This window comes from Nuphar pumila, chromosome 7, assembly GCF_984573655.1.
Source record: "Nuphar pumila chromosome 7, dmNupPumi1.hap1.1, whole genome shotgun sequence".
Taxonomy (NCBI): Eukaryota; Viridiplantae; Streptophyta; class Magnoliopsida; order Nymphaeales; family Nymphaeaceae; genus Nuphar; species Nuphar pumila.
In genome coordinates this window covers 60,286,271-60,310,552 of record NC_143255.1, presented here as the reverse complement: position 1 = coordinate 60,310,552, position 24,282 = coordinate 60,286,271, and the positions used below count along the sequence as shown (strand labels likewise).

At 39.7% G+C, this 24,282-nt stretch overlaps 1 protein-coding gene across 1 annotated transcript in view; it reads left to right on the top strand.

Moving 5' to 3' along the window:
• The first annotated feature begins 1,099 nt into the window (after positions 1 to 1,099).
• The window catches only part of LOC149832354 (phosphatidylinositol/phosphatidylcholine transfer protein SFH3-like), a 45,592-nt gene continuing 22,409 nt past the window's right edge, over positions 1,100 to 24,282 (top strand). The window contains exons 1-3 of the mRNA XM_090014471.1: positions 1,100 to 1,138; positions 1,621 to 1,752; positions 2,796 to 3,042. Coding sequence (XP_089870597.1) covers positions 1,704 to 1,752; positions 2,796 to 3,042 — 296 coding nt within the window. The 5' untranslated portion in view covers positions 1,100 to 1,138; positions 1,621 to 1,703. The remainder of the gene's footprint in view (positions 1,139 to 1,620; positions 1,753 to 2,795; positions 3,043 to 24,282) is intronic.

Here is a 24,282-nt window from a genome sequence, read left to right as displayed (position 1 = left end):
GTTGGTTTGTGACGAAAGTTAATCCATAGTTAATGGCCATCCCCAAATTGATGACAGACAGTAGCGACGGATATGTATCACTCGTTAAATAGTAACGACAGATTAAATTCTGTCGCAAAACCAAATCATTCTCTATTTAGAGATGGATTAACGACAGACATGATCCACCGTTAATCCGTCGCTATTTAGCGACAGATAAATTCTGCCGCAGTTTAACGACTAGGGTTATGTGACAGATGCTATCCGTCGCAAAATCTGTCGTTAACATTTTTAGCGACGGATTTGCGATGGCTGACATCCGCCGCTAATATGCAGTTTTCTTATAGTGTTAGCGGGCGGGTTGGCGGGTCAGGTTCGGGTAAACGGGTTGACCCGTCCGCCTAGCCCGTTTATTAAACGGGTCAAACGGGTTGGCATACCCCTAACACGATCCCGACCCGTTTAATAAACGGGTTAGGCGGGTCAACCCGTTTATGACATGAACCCGTTTAAGCCAAACCTGAACCCGACTAAGAAGAAGGTTGGCGGGTCCTGTCAGATTTTGCCACTTCTAAGTAAAATAACATTTTAATCAGCTCATGTCATCTCATGATGTTCTTTTTTTTTTCTAAACAAAACAACAATGAGCTTATTTTAGTTAATTCAAGTAAATGATTATAAGAACAAGAGTATCTTTGAAGCATTAAGTATAAAAGAAGGCAGCAGAATGTAATAACCAAAACGTGAGGCAGTTTCTAATTTTTATAAATAGTCGATAACTTTTACTGTTTTTTTTGGGGGGGGGGAAATTACGCTATTTCTTTAATCAAGGGTTCTCTTTGGCATTCATGAGTAATTAAGGGGCATTTCAGTCAATAAGGGAGGCGTTGGGGGGCGTTCCCCCGCTTGGATGGAGTTGCGCGCATATCGGTGGGCAGGCCGTTGCTGCAATCCCAGCTCTCTCTCTCTCTCTCTCTCTCTCTCTCTCTTAATGGGCAAAAGATTGTTTCAAAGGTGTGGAGTGTGCGTAGTGTCCCTCGCTACCCTTCGGCGCAATTGCAGGGGGTCGTTCGTCCGCCACCGTGTCACCAATCAGCATATACATATATACTCCCCCCACCCCCACCCCCTTTCTCTCTACCCATATTGCCTCTCAAAGGTACACGCCCACCCTCTCTCTCTCTCTCTCTCTCTCTCTCTCTCTATATATATATATATATATATATATATATATATATATATATATATATATATATATATATATATATATATATTATGTGCTTTTGTTTTGGCTCTCTGCTTTTTTCTTATGAATCTCGTCTCTGCTGATTTTTTATGCCAATTTATTTTGTTTTTCTTTGTTTATGTTTTCTTGAACTTTTGATTAAATAGTTAGAAGTTTAGCTGAGGACTCATAGGTAATTCTCTAGTTGATGTAGGTTTATTTATTTTTTAGTTTATTATACATCGATATGTTAGATAATTTGCGAGTTTATGCAGGTTTTTGTGTTCATTTTAGATTTTGTGTATATATGTAATGAATTGTTATGTTTCTTTCTTTTTTTTAGAGAAGAATTCTTATGTTTCTTAAGAAGTACAATTAATTCTTATGATGTGTTTCCTTTGTTGGGTGAAATGCAGGAGGGCTTCCTTTGTTCATTGCATGAGCTTTTCAATATCCTGTTCTTCTCCTTCTTAGAAGAGTGAACTTACCTGGAGCAACCATGAGTGAAATCCAAATGTCCGGACCTTTTGACAGATTCGCTAGGCCTGGTACCTATCTTTTGCTGTTGTCTTACATTCTTTTGGCTTTAAAATCTTTGAAAGAATTGAAATAGGAGTAGTTGCTGTTGCTGTTACATCATTGTTTAACACCATTGATATGTTTTTCTATCTAGTGCCGAGTTCTTGTAACTGTATGTTGATGGACAGTAAGATTAATTCCTTCAGTAGAATCATGAGTCTGGCAGAATCTTAGTGCTTTTCTGCCACAAACTACAGCCATGCCTTTATGCATTTGGATTTCCAGGTCCTCCAAGTCGCAATTTGGAGGGAAAGCAAGTCCAGAGAAAAACTGAAATTCACGCGCCTTACCTGCTCGTGGTTAGAAAATCCCATTGTAGGCCTGAAGAATTGTTTTGATTCGACAATAGTTCTAAAGTAAAATGTTTGCACCTGTTTTTGGTTGATAATAAATTACTGTTAGTTGTGTATTTTCTACCATTTTTAGGATTGTATATCAGGTATGAGGATATACATTTTTTTTATGACGAGTAACCCACCAGGATTGAGCCCTAATTGGCCCCACACTATAGTGGTAAACCCCAGTAGCGTGGACCAGCCCTATGATGTTGCTCCATACCTATCGTGAGTTTGATCCCAGGGGGAATCAAACTCGTGATGTCCAGGGGCCTCTGGACATCTCAATGGTCGCCCTAACCAACTAGGTGACCCTGCAGGGGCTGAGGATATGCTTTCTTTTGAACAAGCATATGGTTGTTAGAGGATCAACCGATAGGGAGTTGTTATGGATGGAATTTCAAGTTAACTTTTTTTAGCATAAAAGCCTTGTGATACATAAAACTGTCATTGAGTTCCAAGCAAATGGGAATCACCTATTTTTCCTTTTATCCAATAAATGCATGGTTTTGGAAAGTATCAATTTGTTTACGGACATGCCTGGTTGTCTGAGCTTGTAAGTTGAAGGAACTGTTTTCTCCTGCTTTAATTTTGACATCAATGACATGTGCATCTCCATGATGCTCATGGCAATTTTTACTTGATTGGTGTCATATTTGTCATATCTCCAAATATAGATGTTGAGAACTCAGAAGATGAGAGAAAGACTAGGATTGGATCTCTGAAAAAGAAAGCAATCAATGCCTCTACCAAGTTCAAACATTCTTTGACGAAAAGGGGTAGGAGAAGCAGTAGAGTTGCCTCTGTTTCCATTGAAGATGTGCGTGATTTGGAAGAGTTACAGGCTGTTGATGCATTGCGCCAAGCACTTATTCTGGAAGAGCTCTTACCCTCAAGGCACGATGATTATCATATGCTGCTAAGGTAAAATTTCTTTCTTACTTTGTCAACTTATGAACTGGGAAAGTGTTTAAACTTTAGGACTTACATAATTAACACTTTGTTGATATAATACACGCACACATAAATATATACATATATATGGGGAATCATTTGGTAATGTTGCCATGATGCCATATTTCCTCTGAAAGTCATAGGTACAGGTTGTTTTGATTTAATTGGACCTCATAGATGTGTTTAGCATGTTCCAAATAGTAGGAATCAGCTTTTGAATCATGTTTTTTAGATGAAAAAACACAATTTTATGACCCAAAAAATTATTGCACATTGTAGGCCACTGATTTTTGAAGCCTTATGAGAACACAACTATGTGTTGTAATCAGGAAATTCAAAAGACAATTCCCATGAAAAAAATCATGTAGATCACATCTGTAAGGTTAAAAAAACACAATTTTATGACCCAAGAAAATATTGCACATTGTAGGATACGACTATGTGTTGTAATCAGGCATTTCAAAAGCCAATTCCCACGAAGAAAAGCATGTAGATCACATCCGTAAGGTTAATTTCATGAAAAGCAACCAAAAAAAGAAAAAAAAAGGTGTTTGTACCTCATGCTGCCATGATATATATATATATATATATATGTAAAATTTATTTCTATATTTATATACACACACAATATCTCACCCATATATGTCACATGGGTGCGGGTGCGGGGGTGCAGCACTTTCAAAAAATTTGGGTGCGGGGGTTTGGCAAAAATATAAAAAATTATATATATATATATATAAAGTCCAAAAGTTGGACATAAATGACCCTGGGTGCGTTGACTACACCCAGGGTCAGATTGACCGCATCGGGTGCAGACGCGGGTGCGGCACCTAGTTGGAGAGTCCCTGTGACATAGTATCTCACTGATGAACCATAGGCATCATTTGATCCATTTAACCAGTGATTTCTACCACAAAATTTATGCCTTTGGGTGTATGCACATTGTTGATTTCTCATTCCAAAACAAGAATGGAGGTAGGAGGAAGAAGAGAAAAAATATGGCAATTTCTGCAAAGAGGGGCATCAAAACCTAGTAGAACAATCCCCTAATCATAAACTACAGACATAGAATTGTGCATAGAAGTTTAACACAAACGTCCATAAACAATTTTATGACCCAAGAAAATATTGCACACTTTAGGCCATTGACTTTTTAAGCCTTATGAGAACACAACTACGTGTTGTAATCAAGCAATTCAAAAGCCAATTTCCACTAAGAAAAGCATGTAGATCACATCTGTATGGTTAATTTAATGAAAAACAGCAAAAAATTAAAAAAATAAATAAAAGGAGGTGTTTGTACCTAATGTCACCATGACCAAATGTTATATATATATATATATATATATATATCTTACTGATGAACCATAGGCATCATTCCATCCCATTTAACCAGTGATATACAGAAGTCCCATGCATGCTACCACAAACTTTATGCCTTTGGATGTATGCACATTGTTGACTTCTCATTGCAAAACAAGAAAGTGGTAGCAGGAAGAAGAGAAAAAACATGGCATTTTTCTGCCAGGAGGGGTATCAAAACCTAATAGAACAATCCTCTAATCATAGACTGCTGCATGGCATTGTGCATAGAAGTTTAACACAAACGTCCACAACCTAACTTTTATTTGCCAGACTGTTAAAGCCATTCCTACTATTAATACTGTGGGTGCTTAATGTTTTTCTTTAATGCATCAGTATTGTGCAGAAATGCATGCAAATGAGCATGAAATTGCTTGGGTTTCATGGTCTAGTTTGTTGAGCATGTCTATTTACAATGAACGGGCCCATGTTTCCTTCATGGCATTTTCAGTGACTAGGTTCCTCCTTTCCCTAGAAATTTGATGTTTGCATGAACTTTTGTTAGTTGTACCTTTTTGCTTTTCAGTTAGTTAATACTACTTTGTAATTAATCAGTAGGCTTTCTTTTTTCACTTAGAAAGCTAAATTAAATTAGCAGCATGTCCTCCTTTGAGTGTAACACCCCAAAATCCAGGACTTAAAACTTTTTGTGAAAAGTTTTAAAAACCTTGAAATCATTCATTTATCAGAGTTTTAAATAGTAAGTCAGCAGAAAATGGTAATTTTGAAACAAGTCAACGGACCTTGGGTGCATTACAACGTAAACTTTTTTTGACAAACAGATTTGGAACTCCGTACATTTAATAAACCAAATAGATTATGAAAATGCGGTCTTTAATAGTTTAAGACTTGTACAAAGGAGAAATTTTTTCAAGAAAACCTGTATGCAAATTTATCGAAATGTCCTCAAGAGCGAAACGTCAGGGAAATAGTCTCATCTTGAACTCATCACGCCATCGTGTCATCGCCTGTTCTGTATAGATCCAAATATCACTTGGACCCATAAAATGGGTCAGTTCCACGAAAAACCGATAGGCGCAAGTAAGACAATATAGAACTGAAATAAGCAATAATCAATGTGCAAATACTCTGTATCAAACATGATTTTACTTAAGCAAGTCACCTCTAGCATAAGCAATAAATTATACAAATGAACAATCATCTCTAATATGAGCAATTGAGTTAGGCAATTGAGCAATTAATTGTGAAATCAAGTGGACAATTAATTATCACGAGGTAAGAGTTCATTCATCATAAGATATACACAGTTTTACAACAAATAGATACATTAATCCTAAGATGTACAACAAGTAGTTTTATAAATTACCAGATGTAAGTTGTAAGCAATCACACAAGTTATATTAATCACAAGTTGTAAGCAGCTTCTAAGACAATCAGTTACATTAGTCATAAGATGTAAACAGTTCGTAGATTACGAGCTGGAAGCATTTGCACAACAAGCAAAATTGATGTAAACAAAATATTTATTGTTTCGATATTAGCTGGCTTTGGGGGTACGCACAAGGCACGACACGTAGAAACAACTGAGACTAGTTCGGTCGAGGGCATATTATGCCATATATTTTCATTACCCTGAATAGTTAGCTGAGTTCGCTCCTAAGGGGACGACCAGTGGCTAAGAGAGTAAATCCACAAAGGCATTCGTAGACAACAGATGCATCCTACTTCTGCAGAAGTCTATGAAATCCACCACCTAGGATAATTTCTGGTGGTCCCATCCCCTAACTCCGATGACTGGGGATGCCGAGTCATTTGCCTATGGGGTGGTTGTTAACAATCTGTCCATCAGAGTTTTATACCATTTCATCCTCTCTTTTGATGAAGTCGGCGGGTCGAATGGGTACATCAGGTGTTACTTAACTGAAGACTCATTCTTTATGCTTTAGTCTTTCGACCCACTTGAGCATCTTGCCTGTGAAGGCGAAACTATCACCATTAGGTGATTTGAACGCGCCATTACACGTTCGAGGCAACCACACACCTCTCATTCTACTCACTGCAGTACGCAACATACATATTCAAAAGTACAACCACGATGAGAGGGGTAAACTTATTGTGAGGGTGAAAACATTACCATTATATGGTCTCACACACGTGCCTTTGCACGTTCGAGGTAAACATAGACCTCTCATCCTACTCATCGTAGTACGCAACACACCTGTTCAAAAAGTACAACTACGATGAGAGGGGTATGAATTTCTCAAAGAAAATCTCTAAAACATTGTTTTTGCAAAAATACATAGTGTAATCATTCAAGTTCAAACTTGACATGCTCTGGTCCTTTAGATCGACACGAGCCTCTTGCCTGTTAGGCGAACATCAACATTATATGATTATAATAATATACCAAAACACATTTTGAGGTTACCACAGACTTCTCATCCTACTCCTCATAGTCCAATCATATCGTACATGTCTAAAAGTATGGCTACGAAGAGAAGGGCATATATTTCTCAAAAGAAACCCAACAACATAATCTCGCAAAGGAAGTAATGCAACAAATATCTAGTTTGACAAGAAAACCCCACAAGGTCTCGCAACAGAAGTAACAAGACAACCCAACAAAGTCTCGTAACAGAAGTGACAAGACAACCCAACAAAGTTTCGCAACAGAAGTGATGCAGCGAAAATCTAGCGAGGGACCCTTGCCCAACTCATGCCCATGACTCTAAACAGTGTTATCCGAGTTGTATCGGAACCGCAAATAGAAGTAGCAAAAACCCTATTCCCAAATGCGTCGATTTGGAAGACTTGGCTATTATTTCGTAATAAAACAAACTCTAAAACTTTACTTTGCAACACTGCTTATTTGAAAAGCTGGACTCACGAAAAGAAATCCTTTTAAGGATTTTAGTTCTCATGCGCAAACCCGTATCTTTTTTAAAAAGAGCATACTTGGAATGTAATAAACTAAACACCCTATTTTGGGACATGATTTTGTAAGGAAATGAAGTCCACAATTGAATCTTCAAATGATGCTCACAACCAATCTCACAAAAGAACCACGAAGGTTCACAAATAGCATACACTCACAAGAACCACTAGGGTTCATACACCAAACTCAAAAAGAGTGCAAAGCAAATGGAAATAAAAAAGACTTTGATTCGAGTGGGAGAAAACCACACCCAAGAATACAAAATAAGAGGGGAGAATCCCCTATTTATAATACAAGAGAATGAGAGGGAAGAGGGAGTCGTTAAGCTCCCAACGGCTCTATTAAGAGTTGTTGGGAGTCCAACGGCTTACTCTTCTCTTGTAGCCAAACTACTTCTATGGTGGTTGTAGCCATGGCTCTGTACTCGGCTTCTGTTGATGAAAGCGAAACCTTTTGTTGCTTCTTGCACCTCCATGAAATCAAAGATTCACCTAAAAACACACAAAAACCAGTATTTGAGTGTCGATCATTAGGATCACCTCCCTAATTTGCATCAGTATAAGCAGTTAATTCTAGCGAGGAAGAAGCAGATAAAAAACCTACTCTAAAGATGAAAGTTTTAATGTATCTAATAATGCATAAACCAACTCCCATATGAACAGTAGTAGGCGCATGCTAGAATTGACTTGCGATGTGAACAACATGCGCAATGTCGAGTCTGGTAATAGAGAGATAAGATAACACCTTGATAAGTTGTCTGTAAGGTGTAGGATTTTCCAGTGGCTCTCCCTCATCAATCTTCATTTTGATGTTCACCACTTCAGGAGTGTCAACCTGTTTTTCATCAGAGATACCAAACCTGTCAATAATATCCAGGGCAAATTTAGACTGAGTTAATGAAGCAGAGCACGTCCCATACCCAATAGCACACAGCCGTGTTTCGAGTTTGGGTCCGGACCTGAGACCCGGATCCAGCCAAACCCTTTTAACTAACCCGACTTAGGGTTGCATGCGGGGATGGAGAAAATATCAATACTGCAGCAGCCTCTTCCTTTCTGTTTTTTTATAGTTTTCGTTGTTATTCATTTCCTTCAGCCGCACATCCTTTATGGTTTGGTTTCTTGTCATTTTGTGTTTGAGTTCTTTTCTCTTTTCAGTCTGAATATTTTATTATCTTCTGTCAGTCTTTGTTTTCATTCCCTGTAGCAGCTTCATTCGGTGGACATTATTAATTGAGTCTTCATTCAGATATATATTGGGCTCGACCCCTTTTTGTTTTGTTCTGAGTGTCTCTCTTCTTGTTTCACGTGTTCTGTGTTATCTTTTTTTTGCACTGCACGACCGTGCATCGCCAGAAGCTAATCAAGTGACATCATTTACGGTGGCCTTCTTCTTAGTGTTGTGCATTGCATGACCAAGAGGGTCGAGCCCTATTTGCCGAGCCCCAGCACGTGAACGCCTGTTCCCTCTCTGCATCAAGTAACATGCCTGTACGTGGGTAGCCTGTTTCCTGTTGCTGCATCTAGGAGTAACAGCGTGGTACCAGTATTCGTGAGAGTACTGCATTCTCCCTGCATCACCGTTATCGTGAAAACCCCCTGTATCACTGTGACAGACCCTTAACATGGTTGTTTGGGAGTTCTCACGTGACAACAAAGAGCAACCACATCAGATTAGGAACACCGTGAAGGCTGCATCGTGCCCTCTACTGCATCAAATGGTATCAAAGCCCAGCCCCTCCTCCTTCGTCAACGGCATGACGCAAGAAGCGAGGAACGGTCCTACGAGCGGAAAGATGCGAGAGAAGATCATGAAGCAGATGCTCGACATGTTGACGGAAATGCAGGAAGATATGCTATGCCTAGAAAAGGAGGTAGCTGGTCTGTCGAAGCGTATGGATGGAGTCGAAGATCGGCTTGCTGTCCTAGAATCGACGGTAGAGACGCACCCAACGTCCACGTTGAAAGCGAGTGGTGGATTGGGCGTCGATGTGGTTGGCCACCCGAGTGCGGTGGCAGTCGACCCATGCCCAGTGAACCTCCAACTGTCGAGCGTGCCATCAGAGTCCATCGAAGCGAGCCTGCACAGGGATGCCAGATGCACGATGCTCCAGCAAGAGGCATATGCAATGTTTGATAACCAGTTCGAGAGTCGCCTTTTGCATCAGAAATTGTTTCAATCATTCAGTGAACAACAGCAACGACCATTGCAAGAGGACAATGAGCCATTTCATCATGCAAACTCACCAGGAATTCTCCAAAATTCGAGACTTGACCCATCTGACCAAACATTTATGAAGGTTAACAAATTTGGCTGTGTTGGGCGATCACTAGACGTTGCTCGGTTCAGCAGCTACCATGAGCTTTTGACTCCGTTTGGGATTGCTTTTGGGAAGAAGATCCTGAATGGGTATTCCTCTATAAACGGTGAGCAGAGCCACTATGCATCCGGGGCAGATATAGTGAAGTTTTCAGTAGGTGGTCCAGTTTTTGGTAGGCATGCTTGTATTGTTGGGATTCTAGCCAAACCCTTAAGACCGCGTGCAGGAGGAACAAAAATTCAGCTTGTGCTTCCATGGGGTGCCATAGCAGATGGTATAGACGGTCAATTTCAAAACCAATCTACAGGCTTTAATTTGAAATTGTGCAGGAATATCGATACATGTTGCCTATCGTCAATGTGTCTGATTTATATGTGTACCGTGGTGACAACAAATCGTCAAAGCCGACTTCTTTCCAACCAGGGGAGAACACGTCCCATAGCCAACAGCAAACAACCGTGTTTCGAGTTTGGGTCCGGACCCGAGACCCGGATCCAGCCAATCCCTTTTAAATAACCCAACTTAGGGTTGCATACGGGGATGGAGAAAATATCAATACTGTAGCAGCCTTTTCCTTTCTGTTTTTTTATAGTTTTCGTTGTTATTCATTTCCTTCAGCCGCACATCCTTTATGGTTTGGTTTCTTGTCATTTTGTGTTTGAGTTCTTTTCTCTTTTCAGTCTGAATATTTTATTATCTTCTGTCAGTCTTTGTTTTCATTCCCTGTAGCAGCTTCATTCGGTGGACATTATTAATTGAGTCTTCATTCAGATATATATTGGGCTCGACCCCTTTTTGTTTTGTTCCGAGTGTCTCTCTTCTTGTTTCACGTGTTCTGCGTTATCTTTTTTTTGCACTGCACGACCGTGCATCGCCAGAAGCTAATCAAGTGACATCATTTACGGTGGCCTTCTTCTTAGTGTTGTGCATTGCATGACCAAGAGGGTCGAGCCCTATTTGCCAAGCCCCAGCACGTGAACGCATGTTCCCTCTCTGCATCAAGTAACAGGCCTGTACGTGGGTAGCCTGTTTCCTGTTGCTGTATCTAGGAGTAACAGCATGGTACCAGTATTCGTGAGAGTACTGCATTCTCCCTGCATCACCGTTATCGTGAAAACCCCCTGCATCACTGTGACAGTCCCTTAACATGGCTGTTTGGGAGTTCTCACGTGACAGCAAAGAGCAGCCACATCAAATTCGGAACACCGTGAAGGCTTCATCGTGCCCTCTACTGCATCAGTTAACAAATAACCTCTAGAGGAATAAGCAACTTTTATATCAAGGAAAAATTTTAAGAATACCAAATCACTCATTTCGAAATATGTTCTGATAAATTTTTTGATATTGTTAACTCCTTGTTTATCACTTCCTGTGATGATCATGTCGTTCACATAGAGGAGAAGAATAATAATACCTGCATCAGAATTCTTAACAAATAAAGTTGTGTTAGTAAAATAAGATTGAAAACCAAATTCAAGCATAACTTGACTGAATTTGTCATACCACGCCTTTGGGGTTTGCTTAAGGCCATACAAAGCTTTATGTAAATGAAGAGTTTTCCCTTGAGAGATCTCAATGCCAGGAGGTGGTTCCATATATATTTCTTCAGCTAGGCTTCCATTGAGAAAAACATTTTTTACATCCATCTAGTGTATATGCCATTTCTTTACAGAGGCAAGAGCAATTAAGATCCTAACTGTGGTCATTCTGGCGACTGGTGCAAAGGTTTTTTCATAGTCTATTCCATATTCTTGAGAATAGCCTTTGGCAATTAGTCGGGCTTTGAACCTCTCAAGAGTACCATCACTCTTGGTCTTAACTTTGTATACCCATCAGCATCCTATGAGTTTTTTACCTGGCGAAATATCTTGAATAGACCACGTATTTTCCTTTTCTAATGCATTTAACTCTGTTGTCATAGCTTCGACCCATTCAGGGTGTTCTTTTGTTGTATCATAATTAGAAGGTTCTATGTAGGAGTGTATTAAAGCGATGTAAGCTTGATGTTTTGGTGAGAAAGACTCATAGGATACAAATTTTCTGGGAACCTTTGACATCCTAGATGATCTCCTGGTTACTATTTGATCTTGTGCTTTAGTATATTTTTCTAGAGCACATGGTTGTTTAGAGTTGCCCCATCTGGAGTATTGAATACAACCTTGATTATCATGAGATGATTCAATACTTACTATGTCATTTTGATCTTCTAGATCAATATCACCTTCACTGATCTTTGGAGCTAAGTCCAATAGGAAAGAATACTCATCTATTTCTCTAGAGTTCTTGACTTAAAAAAAACTATCTTTTTCAAGAAAAGATATATTCCTTGACATATATAACTTTCTAGTTTTGAGATCAAAACATCTATAACCTTTTTTATGGTTTGCGTAACCAAGAAACACACACAGAATAACACGAGGAGGGAGTTTGTCATTTTTGTTAGAGAAAACAAAACATTTACACCTAAATACCCTTAATCTTGAATAATCTAGGATTTGTTTGAAATTTTTTTCAATAAGCGATATATTGTTTAGCGAAGATGATGGCATTCTATTAATGAGATATACTGCAGTTAGAGTGGCTTTGGCCTAAAAAAATTTGGTACTTTGTGAGTAATGAGTAGAGTTCTTGTTGTTTCTATAACATGTCTATGCTTTCTTTCTGCTAAACCATTTTGTTGTGAAGTATAGGGACATGACCTTTGATGTGTAATTCCATGTAAATTCAAATAGTATTTAAATTCTTTTGATAAGTACTCTCCCCCTGAATCAGTGCGAAAAATGAAAATATAATCTTTAAATTGATTTTTAACTAAGTTGTGAAATATTTGAAAGTGTAAGAAAACCTCAGACTTATGTTTGAGAAAATAAATCCAAGTATGCCTTGTAAAGTCATCTATGAAGATGACATAATATGTAAAACCTCCTTCGGATATGACAGGTGCAGGGCCCTATACATCTGAATGAACTAACTCAAGTGGTCGAGAAGAGACAAAATTTCTTTCTTGAAAAGGTAATTTCTTTATTTTTCCAAGAATGCATTCTTCACATTTAAAGGCCTCAAAATTACAAAAATGTTCTATCTTTGGAAAAAACTGAATCTTGGATATACTAGGATGGCCAAGTCTCTTGTGCCATAGATCCAAGTCCATTTTTTTAACATTACAACATAAACCATTCTTGGGAATTTTCAAAAAATTCATGTAATATAGACCTCCTTCTTTATGGCCTTCCCCAATAAGCTTCCCTAACTGGTGATCCTACACTCGACAACCACGAGAGGAGAAGAAAACGTTATATCCATGGTCAGATAATTGAGAAACAGATAAGAGATTGAGGTTTAACTTAGGGATATATCTAATTTTGGAATATAAAAACCTTTTGGGTCTTTAAAATTATTTTCAAAATTCCCTATTCCTTTGATTTCAAGTGATGTCCCATCAAAGTAAAAACATTTGAGTTATGGCATTCAGAAAATATGTTTATATTTGGTGTCATGTGAAAGAAGGCACCTGAATCAAGAAGCCAAGGAGATTTACCTGGATCAAAAGTGCTAACGGAAGAGACTGTGGCTCCAGCTGATGAAGATGCTCCCTTGAGTAGTGGTTGAAGTGCCTCCACCAATTGAGCTAAAGACATACTTCCAATGGAAGATTCATTTGATTCTTGTGGAGGTCCGACAGAGGCAACATTTTTCTCATATGGTTTCTTCAATTTTGGACAATGAGTTTTCACATGTCCTGGTTCACGGCAATAATAACAAATAATTTTTCTTTTCTTGGATTCATTTCCTTGCAAGGCACCTTTCCTCGATGAAGAAGAATGAACTTAGTAGATTCGAACTCCGGTCTTAATCCGTTAATAAATTGAAAAAAAGTGCTCCACATTTATTTGGTTTTGGCGGAGTTCCATATCTTGTGGGCAATGCCACTTCGGTTCAAGAAGTGCCAACTCTTCTCATAACTTCGATAAGCCATTATAGTATTCTCTAATATTCTTGTCTCCTTGAACCATATTTCTAACTTTGATTTGTAAGTTACACACATGTGCAATATCTTAAGAGAATACATTCTCTTAAGATAATCCCAAGCATCATTGGCATGCTCAAATTTTGCAAGGCTTGAGCATTTCTTGATGTTCACGCTAGATGTGAGCCAAAACATAATCTTGGCATGTCCTATTCTCTATTCTTTCCATTTTTTTTCGTAAGTCGCAATAACTTTAATTTTTTTTACTTTCGTGAGAGGAATTTTTATCTCTCCTTCTATCTTTGTGAGGATTAGTGTAGGTTCCAAATTGGTCCCATCCACTAATCCCCACACGCCCTTTCCTCATATAAGATGCTTCATGATAGAAGCTCATGTAACATAGTTTGAGTCATTTAGTTTGATGGGCTTAATGGTGAAATTATCGTTGTCATCCATTTTACAAGCATTGAGAAAAGAAATGACTAGGAGAAGAGTAAAGAAGAATATGGGAAAAGAGAGGACCAAAGATGGATGATGTGCACAAGAATTCCTCCAATCTCCCAAGCTTTCACACGATCACCACTTGTAAAGAACTTCACATCTTTCTTTCAAAAAATAATTTGCGAATGACACGCTTCCCAATGCACCAAGAAACCTTAGCTTGATCACTCCAATGGCTCTTATACCATGTAAGGAAATGAAGTCCACAATTGAATCTTCAAATGATGCTCACAACCAATCTCACAAAAGAACGATGGAGGTTCACAAATAGCATACACTCACAAGAACCACTAGGGTTCATACACCAAACTCAAAAAGAGTGCAAAGCAAATGGAAATAAAAAAAGACTGATTCAAGTGGGAGAAAACCACACCCAAGAATACAAAATAAAAGGGGAGAATCCCCTATTTATAATACAAGAGAATAAGAGGGAAGAGGTGAAAGAACTCCTAAAAGAATCAAGGAATCGGTGTGAGAGAGAGAGAGAGGGGAGAGAGAGAAAAGAGAGAACTCGATATTTGGGAATCGGCAGCCACTCTTAACCTTGCAGCTGCAGTAATGCTACATTAGTCTTAATAGGGTTACAATAATCTTTTGCAAGGACAAAAATGCCCCTCATTAGTAACACATGTTACATTAGAATACAAAGGAAATAAAACACGTGATTGGATATGGATCCTTTATCGGATCCATATCCAATCCATATTCCATATTCTAATACCCTCCCTCAAGTTGTGCATGGGGTTGAACCATGTGCAACTTGTTCTTCAGATACTAGAAGCGATGACTTGTGAGACCTTTTGTAAACATATCGGCAACTTTTCGTCTGAAGGCACATAAACTGGTTCAATCTCTTTGTCGCCTATCTTTTGTCTGATGAAATGTTGATCAATCTCAATATGCTTAGTCCGACTGTGATGAATAGGATTGAATGCAATTTGTATAGCACTTCTATTATCACACATAAGTGTTGAGTTTGAGATATCCTTTCCCATCTCTGTAAGTAGATGCCTAATCCAAGTCACTTCTGCTGTGGCAGCTGCCATAGATCTATACTCTGCCTCTGTGTTAGATCTTGCCACAGTCTTCTGTTTTATGCTACTCTATGAGACAAGATTTCTCTAAATGAAAACACAGTATCCTGAAACAGACCTCCTCTCATCTGGATCCCCTGGCCAGTCTACATCTGTATAGGCCAGTATGTCATGTTTTGGTGTCTTCCATGAAGATTGAATATATGTGAGTCCATCACCCACCGTTCATTTTAGATAGCGAAGGATGCGTTTGACAACATCCATGTGACCAGTCTTTAGTTTATGCATAAATTGAGATACTTGATTAACAGGATATACAATGTCTGGTCTAGTAAAGGTAAGGTATTGTAGCATACCCACTAAACTGCGATACTTGACTGCATCAGGATATAACTCACCATCACAAATACTGAGCCTTTGGTTGACAACACTGGGTGTGGGTAGAGGTTTACAATCTGTCATTCCTGCTTTAGCCAGAAGATCAAGAGTATATTTATGTTGAGTTAATGACATTTTTTCATCTTGTCTGTCTACCTCTACACCAAGAAAATATCTCAGCTCCCCAAGGTCTTTCATTTTGAATCGCATACTCAACAAAACTTTAATTCGCTGAATGTGGTATGGAGCATTACCAGTGATAACAATATCATCAACATATATGAGTAAGAAAATCATAGTGGTACCGTCCGTATATATAAACAGAGAATGGTCAAGTTGGGAACGAAAGAAACCATGTTTCTGGATTTCTAAGGAAAAGCTTTCAAACCATGACCTAGAAGCTTGCTTCAATCCATACAAAGCTCTGGTTAATTTGCATACATATTCTTTTGGGTCTCCCTCTGCATAACCTTGAGGCTGCTCCATGTAGACCTCTTCCTTTAAGTCCCCATGAAGGAATGCATTCTTAACATCAAGCTGACTAAGGATCCATCCATGTTCAATCGCCAAGCCAAGTATAATGCAAATAGTTCCCATTTTTACCACTGGGCTGAATGTCTCATCATAATCCTGACCATATTCTTGAGTGAAACCCTTGGCTACAAGACGCGCCTTGTACCGTTCAATGCTACCATCCGGTTTATATTTAATTTTATAAACCCATTTGGAACCAACAACATTTTTATCTGGAGGGCGGCCAACTATCTCCCATGTTTGACACTCATGAAGTGCCTCGATCTCCTCATTCATCGCTTCAATCCATTTGTTGGATTGGATAGTTTGATGAAAACCAAGAGGTTCATCGTGTTTTTCAATCTGGGATAGAAAAATCTGAAAGTCCATAGAAAAGTTGTCATAACTAACCCACTTTTCAATAGGATGCCTTATCCTGCCTGATCTTCTTGGTGTTTCTCTGTTATTAGATAATGCAATGTGTTCTTTAGCAGGTACATTCGTTGGCTCTCTAGGTGTCCTGGTATACACATTAGCTTTGTATCTCAGACACTCTGCTTGTGATGCATCATCTGAAACGGTCTCACCATGTATGTTTTCAGGAGTCAAAATAGTATGCTCGACAGCATGTGAAATAAGTTCAGCACTAAGCCATGGGTCATACCAATTAGCAACTGCATCAATATGTTCACGATTGACGTCTGCTTCTTTTCCCAGAAAACTATTTTCATCAAAAACAATATTTCTGGAAATTCTAATCTTCTTATTGGCAGGATCATAGCACCTGTAACCCTTGTGTTCATCTGCATAACCTACAAATTGGCATATAGAAGCTTTGTCTTGAAATTTAGTCCTCATGGATTTGTCAATATGTACATAACATGTGCATCCAAAAATTCATAACTCATTATAATCGGGATGTGCACCAAAGAGAACATAATAGGGAGATTGATTTTCAAGAATAGGCATTGGAAGACTATTTATCACATGAGTGGCAGTGTGAAAAGCTTCAGTTCAAAGACTAATGGGTAAATTACTCCCATGCATCATACTCATTGCACTTTCCACAATATGTCTGTGTTTACGTTCAACAATTTCATTTTGTTGTGGAGTGTACGGGCAAGAAACTCTACGATGCATCCCATTATCTTGGAGAAAATCTAAAATTCTTTGGAGGAATACTCATCACCTCCATCACATTGGAGAATTTGGATATTTTGAGAGAATTGATTTTTAACATAGGCATGAAAGTGACGGAAAATGGAAAAAACTTCTGATTTGTGTTTCATAAAGAATATCCAGGTAAAACGAGAGAAACTGTCAATAAAAGATACATAATATTTACTTCCAGAAGAGGAAGGATTAGGGGCTGGGCCCCAAACATCTGAACATATTATCTCAAAGGGCATGGAAGCTCTTTTATTTATTTGATGAAAAGGGAGTACATGACTTTTGCAGACCTGACAACTGGGACATATTTTATCCTTCAATGAGGGTGAAACAGACTCTGAAAGAAAACCATTGGACACTAACTTTTCAATAAAGACTTGACTACAATGACCAAGACGAGAATGCCAGAAATCTGACTTATTACATTTGGATGTACTTAGGACGCTTTTAGAGATGAGATCAGACTTAGGCTTCAGGACACTGGAGGTTGGATCTTCATTAAAGACATACATGTCTTCACGTCGCTCTCCTTTAGCGAACATCTCCTTCGTTTGAAGATCCTTGACAAAGACAGAAGTAGGAGTAAATTCCACAAAAGAATTGGTACAATCAACAAGTTTAGAAACAAATACAATATTTTTCTTTATGTTTGGTGCATGAACAACATCAGATAAATGGATAGATGACTCAGACAAAGGAATGAGAACATTGCCTATGTTTGAAATAGGGTGGTGAGTCCCATCTCCGGTTACAATATTAGATTTACCAAAATAGGGAGTCAAAGTAGAGAACTTACCTGCATTGCCAGTGACATGGGTTGCTGCCCCAGAGTCAACATACCATATTTCATCATCATTCTGCTTTAGATTCAAGTTGGCCATAGCAGATAGTAGAAGATCCTTAGCATCATCACTGACCTGAAATGTACCGGCAGGTCCTGATATACCAACATTTCTATTGTTTTGCATTCTATTCCGATTTTGTGGGTTGAACCAGCAGTTGGCCTTGATATGACCTCGTTTGTTACACTGATAGCATGTGGGAACATTCTTTGAAAAACTGACATTGGAAGTTGGTGTAGGTAGTAACCCGCGTCCACCCTGGATTGGATTTCCCTTGCCTCTGCCACATCCTCCTCGTACACGATCAGCTATCACCCCTGTGGCAAGGACCTCATGCGTAGATGATTGTCCTATTGAAGCTTCAGACATGCTTTTCAGTGTCATCTCATACTGAAAAAGTTTGGCGCGTAATTCCTCAAAGGAGAGCAACGTAGGCAAGCATAATAAAGATGTAACAAGAACATGATATTCTGATCCCAGGGCATTCAGTGTTTGCTGCACCTTTTCTTTATCTGAGACTGGACATCCAACCATGACTAATTGATCTGTGATGTTTTTGACTTGATTTAAGAATTCAACAATGCTCATTGCACCCTTTTTTAACATCTGAAATTCGCGTTTAAGAAACAACACTTTAACCTTTGATATTTGAGAATAGGTCTGAGCTAAAGCACCCCACAAAACTTTAGATGTGCAATCATCAATCAAGACTTCTTGTGACAACGTGGAAGTGATGTATGCGATGAGTGCCTGATCACGCTTCATCCAAGTAACAAATGCAGGGTTGCGAATAGTATTCGGCAATCCTCCATCCTCTTTGGCTTCGGTGGTGATAAATTCTGGAGGCATTGGAGTCGATCCATCTAAGTGGCCTGAAAGATCTTGACTCCGAATAAAAGGGGCAATTTGCCTTTTCCAAGTCAAATAGTTGTTGGTAGTTAACTTTTCTGAAACTAACTGCCCCAGAATACTGGAAGAGAGACCTGAATTACCTGAAGAATCCATTGATAGACTGTTTGACAGCGGAAAGAAACTGGTGGCTGGGACAGAAAATAAAGGACTGACAAAGAATTAAGACAAAGACAAAATAAGTAGGTGTGTCAGACAAATTTGAGGGATGAAAATGACTGATAGTAGATCTGAAAATATTTTTAGATCTGCGACAGACAAAGTGATCACTAAAGGTTGTGACAAATAGAAGGAAAGAAATAGGTACAGAAAAGAAAAGAAGGATGAGTACCAACTTTCACGTTGAAAAGAAAAGAAAAGAAAATAGGTACCAACTTTCAGCAGGAAAAAGGATCTGAAAAGGGATGATGAAATGATGCAGCTTTTGCAGCAGGAAACTCGACCTGACAGGAGGAGACTGGGGGCAGCTTTTGCAGCAGGAAACTGTTCACCTTTTGCAGCAGGAAAAGGGATCTGACAGGAGGAGGCTGGGGACAACTTTTGCAGCAGGAAACTCGACCTGATAGGAGGGCAGCTTTTGCAGTAGGAAAAAGGATCTGAAAAGGGATGATGAAATATTGCAGCTTTTACAGTAGGAAACTTGACCTGACAGGAGGAGACTGGGGACAACTTTTGCAGCAGGAAAAGGGATGTGACAGGAGGAGGCTGGGGACAGCTTTTGCAGTAGGGAACTATTCACAAGACCTGCTTTTGCAGCAGGGAACTATTCACGATACCTGCTTTTGCAGCAGGAAACTCGACTTGATAGGAGGAGGTTGGGCAGTTTTTGCAATAGGACCTGATGAAGAGCTTTTTTACTCCCAGATACGTCGCTGCTCTGATACCATGAAAGAACTCCTAAAAGAATCAAGGAATCGGTGAGAGAGAGAGAGGGGAGAAAGAGAAAGAGAGAGAACTCGATATTTGGGAATCGGCAGCCACTCTTAACCTTGCAGCTGCAGTAATGCTACATTAGTCTTAATAGGGTTACAATAATCTTTTACAAGGACAAAAATGCCCCTCATTAGTAACACATGTTACATTAGAATACAAAGGAAATAAAACACGTGATTGGATATGGATCCTTTATCGGATCCATATCCAATCTATATTCCATATTCTAATAAGAGGGAGTCGTTGGGCTCCCAACGACTCTATTAAGAGTTGTTGGGAGTCCAACGACTCTATTAAGAGTTGTTGGGAGTCCAACGACTCACTCTTCTTTGTGCTTTTTGACCAAAGTAAAAAAGCACAAAGGCTAAAAAAAAGTCTAAAAAGAAACTATCCTAGCCCTAACTAGACTATGTAACTAAACTAAAAAAAGATTACATATGAGGGATGTATTACATATGAGATAAGCTATGAGATTACAAATGATAGTTTTCTTTTAACAGATTTGTCTTTCAAACTAAGTACGACATTAGGCAACTCGCACGAGTCAGGATCGTCATAGATCTCTCGTTTGTCTATCACAGTATTCGTATGCCGTGCATAACTCGCGATACTGGTCTCGATAAACGGGATAAGGGTTTTCCAAAGGATCAAACCAAAACACAAGTTCGTCTCCCTTAATCGGGATCATCTGAGTCGTATCGGGTACACGAACTGGAGTTGTAAAACACTTCTCCCAAATACATTGATTTGGGAGATCTAACCGCTATTTCGCAAAAGACTTTCAAAATCTACTTTGCAAAACTATGTATTTGGAAAAATGGGTTTGCGCCTAAAAATCATCTTTTTGGGAATCCAAAATGTATAAGTGTGACCCGTGACTTTTAAAACAAATGAGCGAAACGGTATATGCTCTAAGCTGCACCTAAGTGCAAGCCAATAAAGAGCGAGCACGTGCACATTATAGTTCAACGACGAAGGGGCAATCGATCCCCAAGGGTGAGGGACTGCGCATTGAGCACATGAGTGCGTAAGTAGCGCACAAAGTATGAAACCATACCTCTGCTAAATGAACATGCAATAAGTAAAATACGTACGACAGTGTACGAGGTATGAAACTGTACCTCGGCTAAATGAATGCATAAGCAAAGTCTATGCATGAATCGCGGTAACAAGGTAAGGACAAAATAATACATGTAAAAACAAAGCCTGTGCGCGAAGTGTTGCGGCCTATGTCACACAGACTCAACTAGGGAGGCGCCGCACCCGAGTCGACACACCCCGACACGGGTGCGGCCTCGGACATGGCCCGGATTCGGTCAACGCTGAGTCAGACTCGGTCAACAAGTCGAGGCCGAGTCCATCCTTGTTTTGGACTCGGTCAATGTTGACTGAGTCCATAAATGTCCATTTTTAGGGCAAAAACAAAAAAAAATGATCTTTTTATATATATTTTTAATATATATATATATATATATATATATATATATATATATATATATATATATATATATATATATATATATAGCATGAGTGTCAAACATAAGCCCCAGAAAAAAAATTTATTCTTAAATATTATCATTTAATTCTCTCTCAATCTTAAAAGCTAATAAATTCTCATCCACGAGTACCAACACTTTTCATCCACCCAGTTATCTCTCTCTTTTTCAAATCTAGCTTTGAAAAATTAAAAGCTTTTAATGCTTTTAATTAATGTTATGAATTTTAGCAAAACTACAAAAGATGTTTAATGCATTTACCAGAACATGCTTTTAGTTAATGCTTTTAATTAATACTTTGATGATGTTTTATTCCCATGGTAGTTAAGACTTGTCCGAGGCCGAGTCAATGATAAACTCAGCTGAATTTGGTTCTAACCCAGTTATACTACTATTTTAACTCGGTTAGTTCAGGATCTGAGACAACTCGAAAGAGTCACGAGCCGAGTCCCTGTGTCCAAAATTTATATAGATATATGCACACACTGGATATATATATATATAGTTGAGTCCCCGTGTCCAAAATTTTTAAAATTCCGCCGCACCCATGTGACATAGGCGGCGGCAAAGTAAGAAGAACAAAGCAATACATGCAAAAAGTAAGTGCGAAAGCAAGCCTATGCACAAAAAACGCGGCATCAACAGAAAGTAGTAAAGCAGGAAGGTAAAACAAGTAAAGACAAGAATGTAAATACAGGAATTAAATGCAGAAAGAGCATGTGCACATAAACCGCGACAGCAACAGAAAGCAGTAAAAGACAAGAAAGTAAATGCAGAAAGAAATGCCTAGGCACATTAAGCGCGGCGGCGACAGAAAGCAATAAAGACAGGAAAATGAAAAGACAAGGATCGCGAAACCGCGTCCTTGAGTTAAATGCATACATGTATAGATATATGTATACATATATTATCTTTAGTCCTTTCTTTTCCCATTTTAGGTTTTAATTGCTTAATTTAAGTTTGTCCATTGTTCTTTGCACAACTTTTCCTTACCTTGAGGAATCACGATATTACAAACGTCTTCAAGTGTGAGTGACGCACTTCTCGGGCCGTGGGGCGCGAGCGAGATCCGTTGTGCAAGCTGCGAAAGAAAAATGTGAGAATCATACAAGCTAACTCAAACGTTTGAATTAAAAATGGAGGGGGGGTGTCGAGATCTCGAATAGAGGAAGGGTTGCGTCCCTACCCGCCAATTAACAAAGGAAAAGAGGAAGGGGCAGGGGAGCAACCCCTGCCTGCCGATCAACAGAGAAAAAAGGTGTAGGGGCGCAGCCCTTGCCCGCTGTCCTGATCGAAGAAAAAGAAGGGGGCTGGGGGCACAACCCTCGCCCGTCGATCTGAAAAAAAGAAGAGGAAGGGGCAGCTGGGCTCGACTACCCGGCCGAGCTAGATCCCGTCCAAGGAACATAGGAGCGAGCAGGGAGGGGGCACCCCTCCCTGGCAAAAAGAAGCAGTGAGATAGGGAGGGGGTCGAGCCCCTCCCTTGTAACCCAAACAACGAGGGGGGCTCAGCCCCTCCCTTGCGAAAGAGGAGAAATGAGAGGGGGCTGAGCCCCTCTCTCGTAACCCAAATAAAGAAGTCAGGGAGGGGGCTTGATCCCTTCCTGGCAAAAAAAAGGAATAAGCGGGTCAGGGGCCTTGCCCCCTCTGCCTACCAGAAACACCCAGGCGGCAGGGGCAGTCGAAAGGAACAAGGCAGGGGCCCAAAGCCTCTGCTGAAAACTTCATCACAGGTGGCAGGGGTATCGCCCCTGTCGACCTATCGGAAAAACTGGCAGTGGTCCTAGCCCCTGCCGGTCGGCCATGGTTTGCCGAAAAAAAGAATGACAGGCAAGGGCTTTAGCCCCCGCTGGTCGACAGAAAAGAAAAAGAAGGAGAAGAGGAAGTAGACACTGGAGAAAGAGAGAAGGGGTGAGAGGTTACCTGAAAAGGTGCCGGCGAGAGGGAGAGCACCGAGAGGAAGGAGGGGGCAGGGACGGTGGTCGACGAGGGCTCCGACGAGCTGCAGGCCGGAGCTCGGAGGTCAGACAAAAGGGGAGAGTGGGCGAACACAAAGAGAGGGTGAGCGAGGGTAACAGAGAGAGGGAGAGGGACGGGGAGGCTGGCTGTCGGTCGATGCTCCGGCGAGCCGTCGGCTGGAGGTCGGACGGGAGGAGAGACCAAGGCAGGCGGCGGAGATGGGGAGGGTTTTCTCGAACGAGAAAACCCTAACCCCTCTGTTGCTTTATAAAAGCACGGACGGGGGAGGGTGTATCCAGTTCGGGTCCAGACTCGACCCAAGTCCGACCCAAAACAATTTTTTTTTTTCAAAAACCTGGGTTTTACATTGAGGTACTTGAATTTTGAAATTTTTTGAGGCTATTTGGCTATAAGCTTTCATCAAATAAAGAAAACCCTAACCCCTCCGTTGCGGGGGGGGGGGTATCCAGACTGGATCCAGGTCCGACCCAAAACAATTTTTTTTTTCAAAAACCTGGGTTTTACATTGAGGTACTTGAATTTTGAATTTTTCTGAGGCTATTTGGCTATAAGCTTTCATCAAATAAAGAACTTATGTTGTCTTGAGATGAAAAGGTAAAATTCTGAAATATAATGATTAATGAAGTTCTACAGTAGAGCAAGAATGTGACAAGCCATATGCTAATCTAAGTTGTGCGTCCCTTTCATCTTACCATAGTTGCAAATCTCATTCTCTGGAAAATATTGGCAAAGAAAAATAGTGTGATATTTCCAAAAATCTTGTTTTTCTTGGGAAAATCTTTGGCAAATATTGGTATAGAAATATCAATAAAAATATGAATAATATAAAAACAGTGCAAAAAGTGTTTGTGTCATATTAAATATCCTAAACAAAACACGATATGTACATGACATTTTGAAAATATCAAT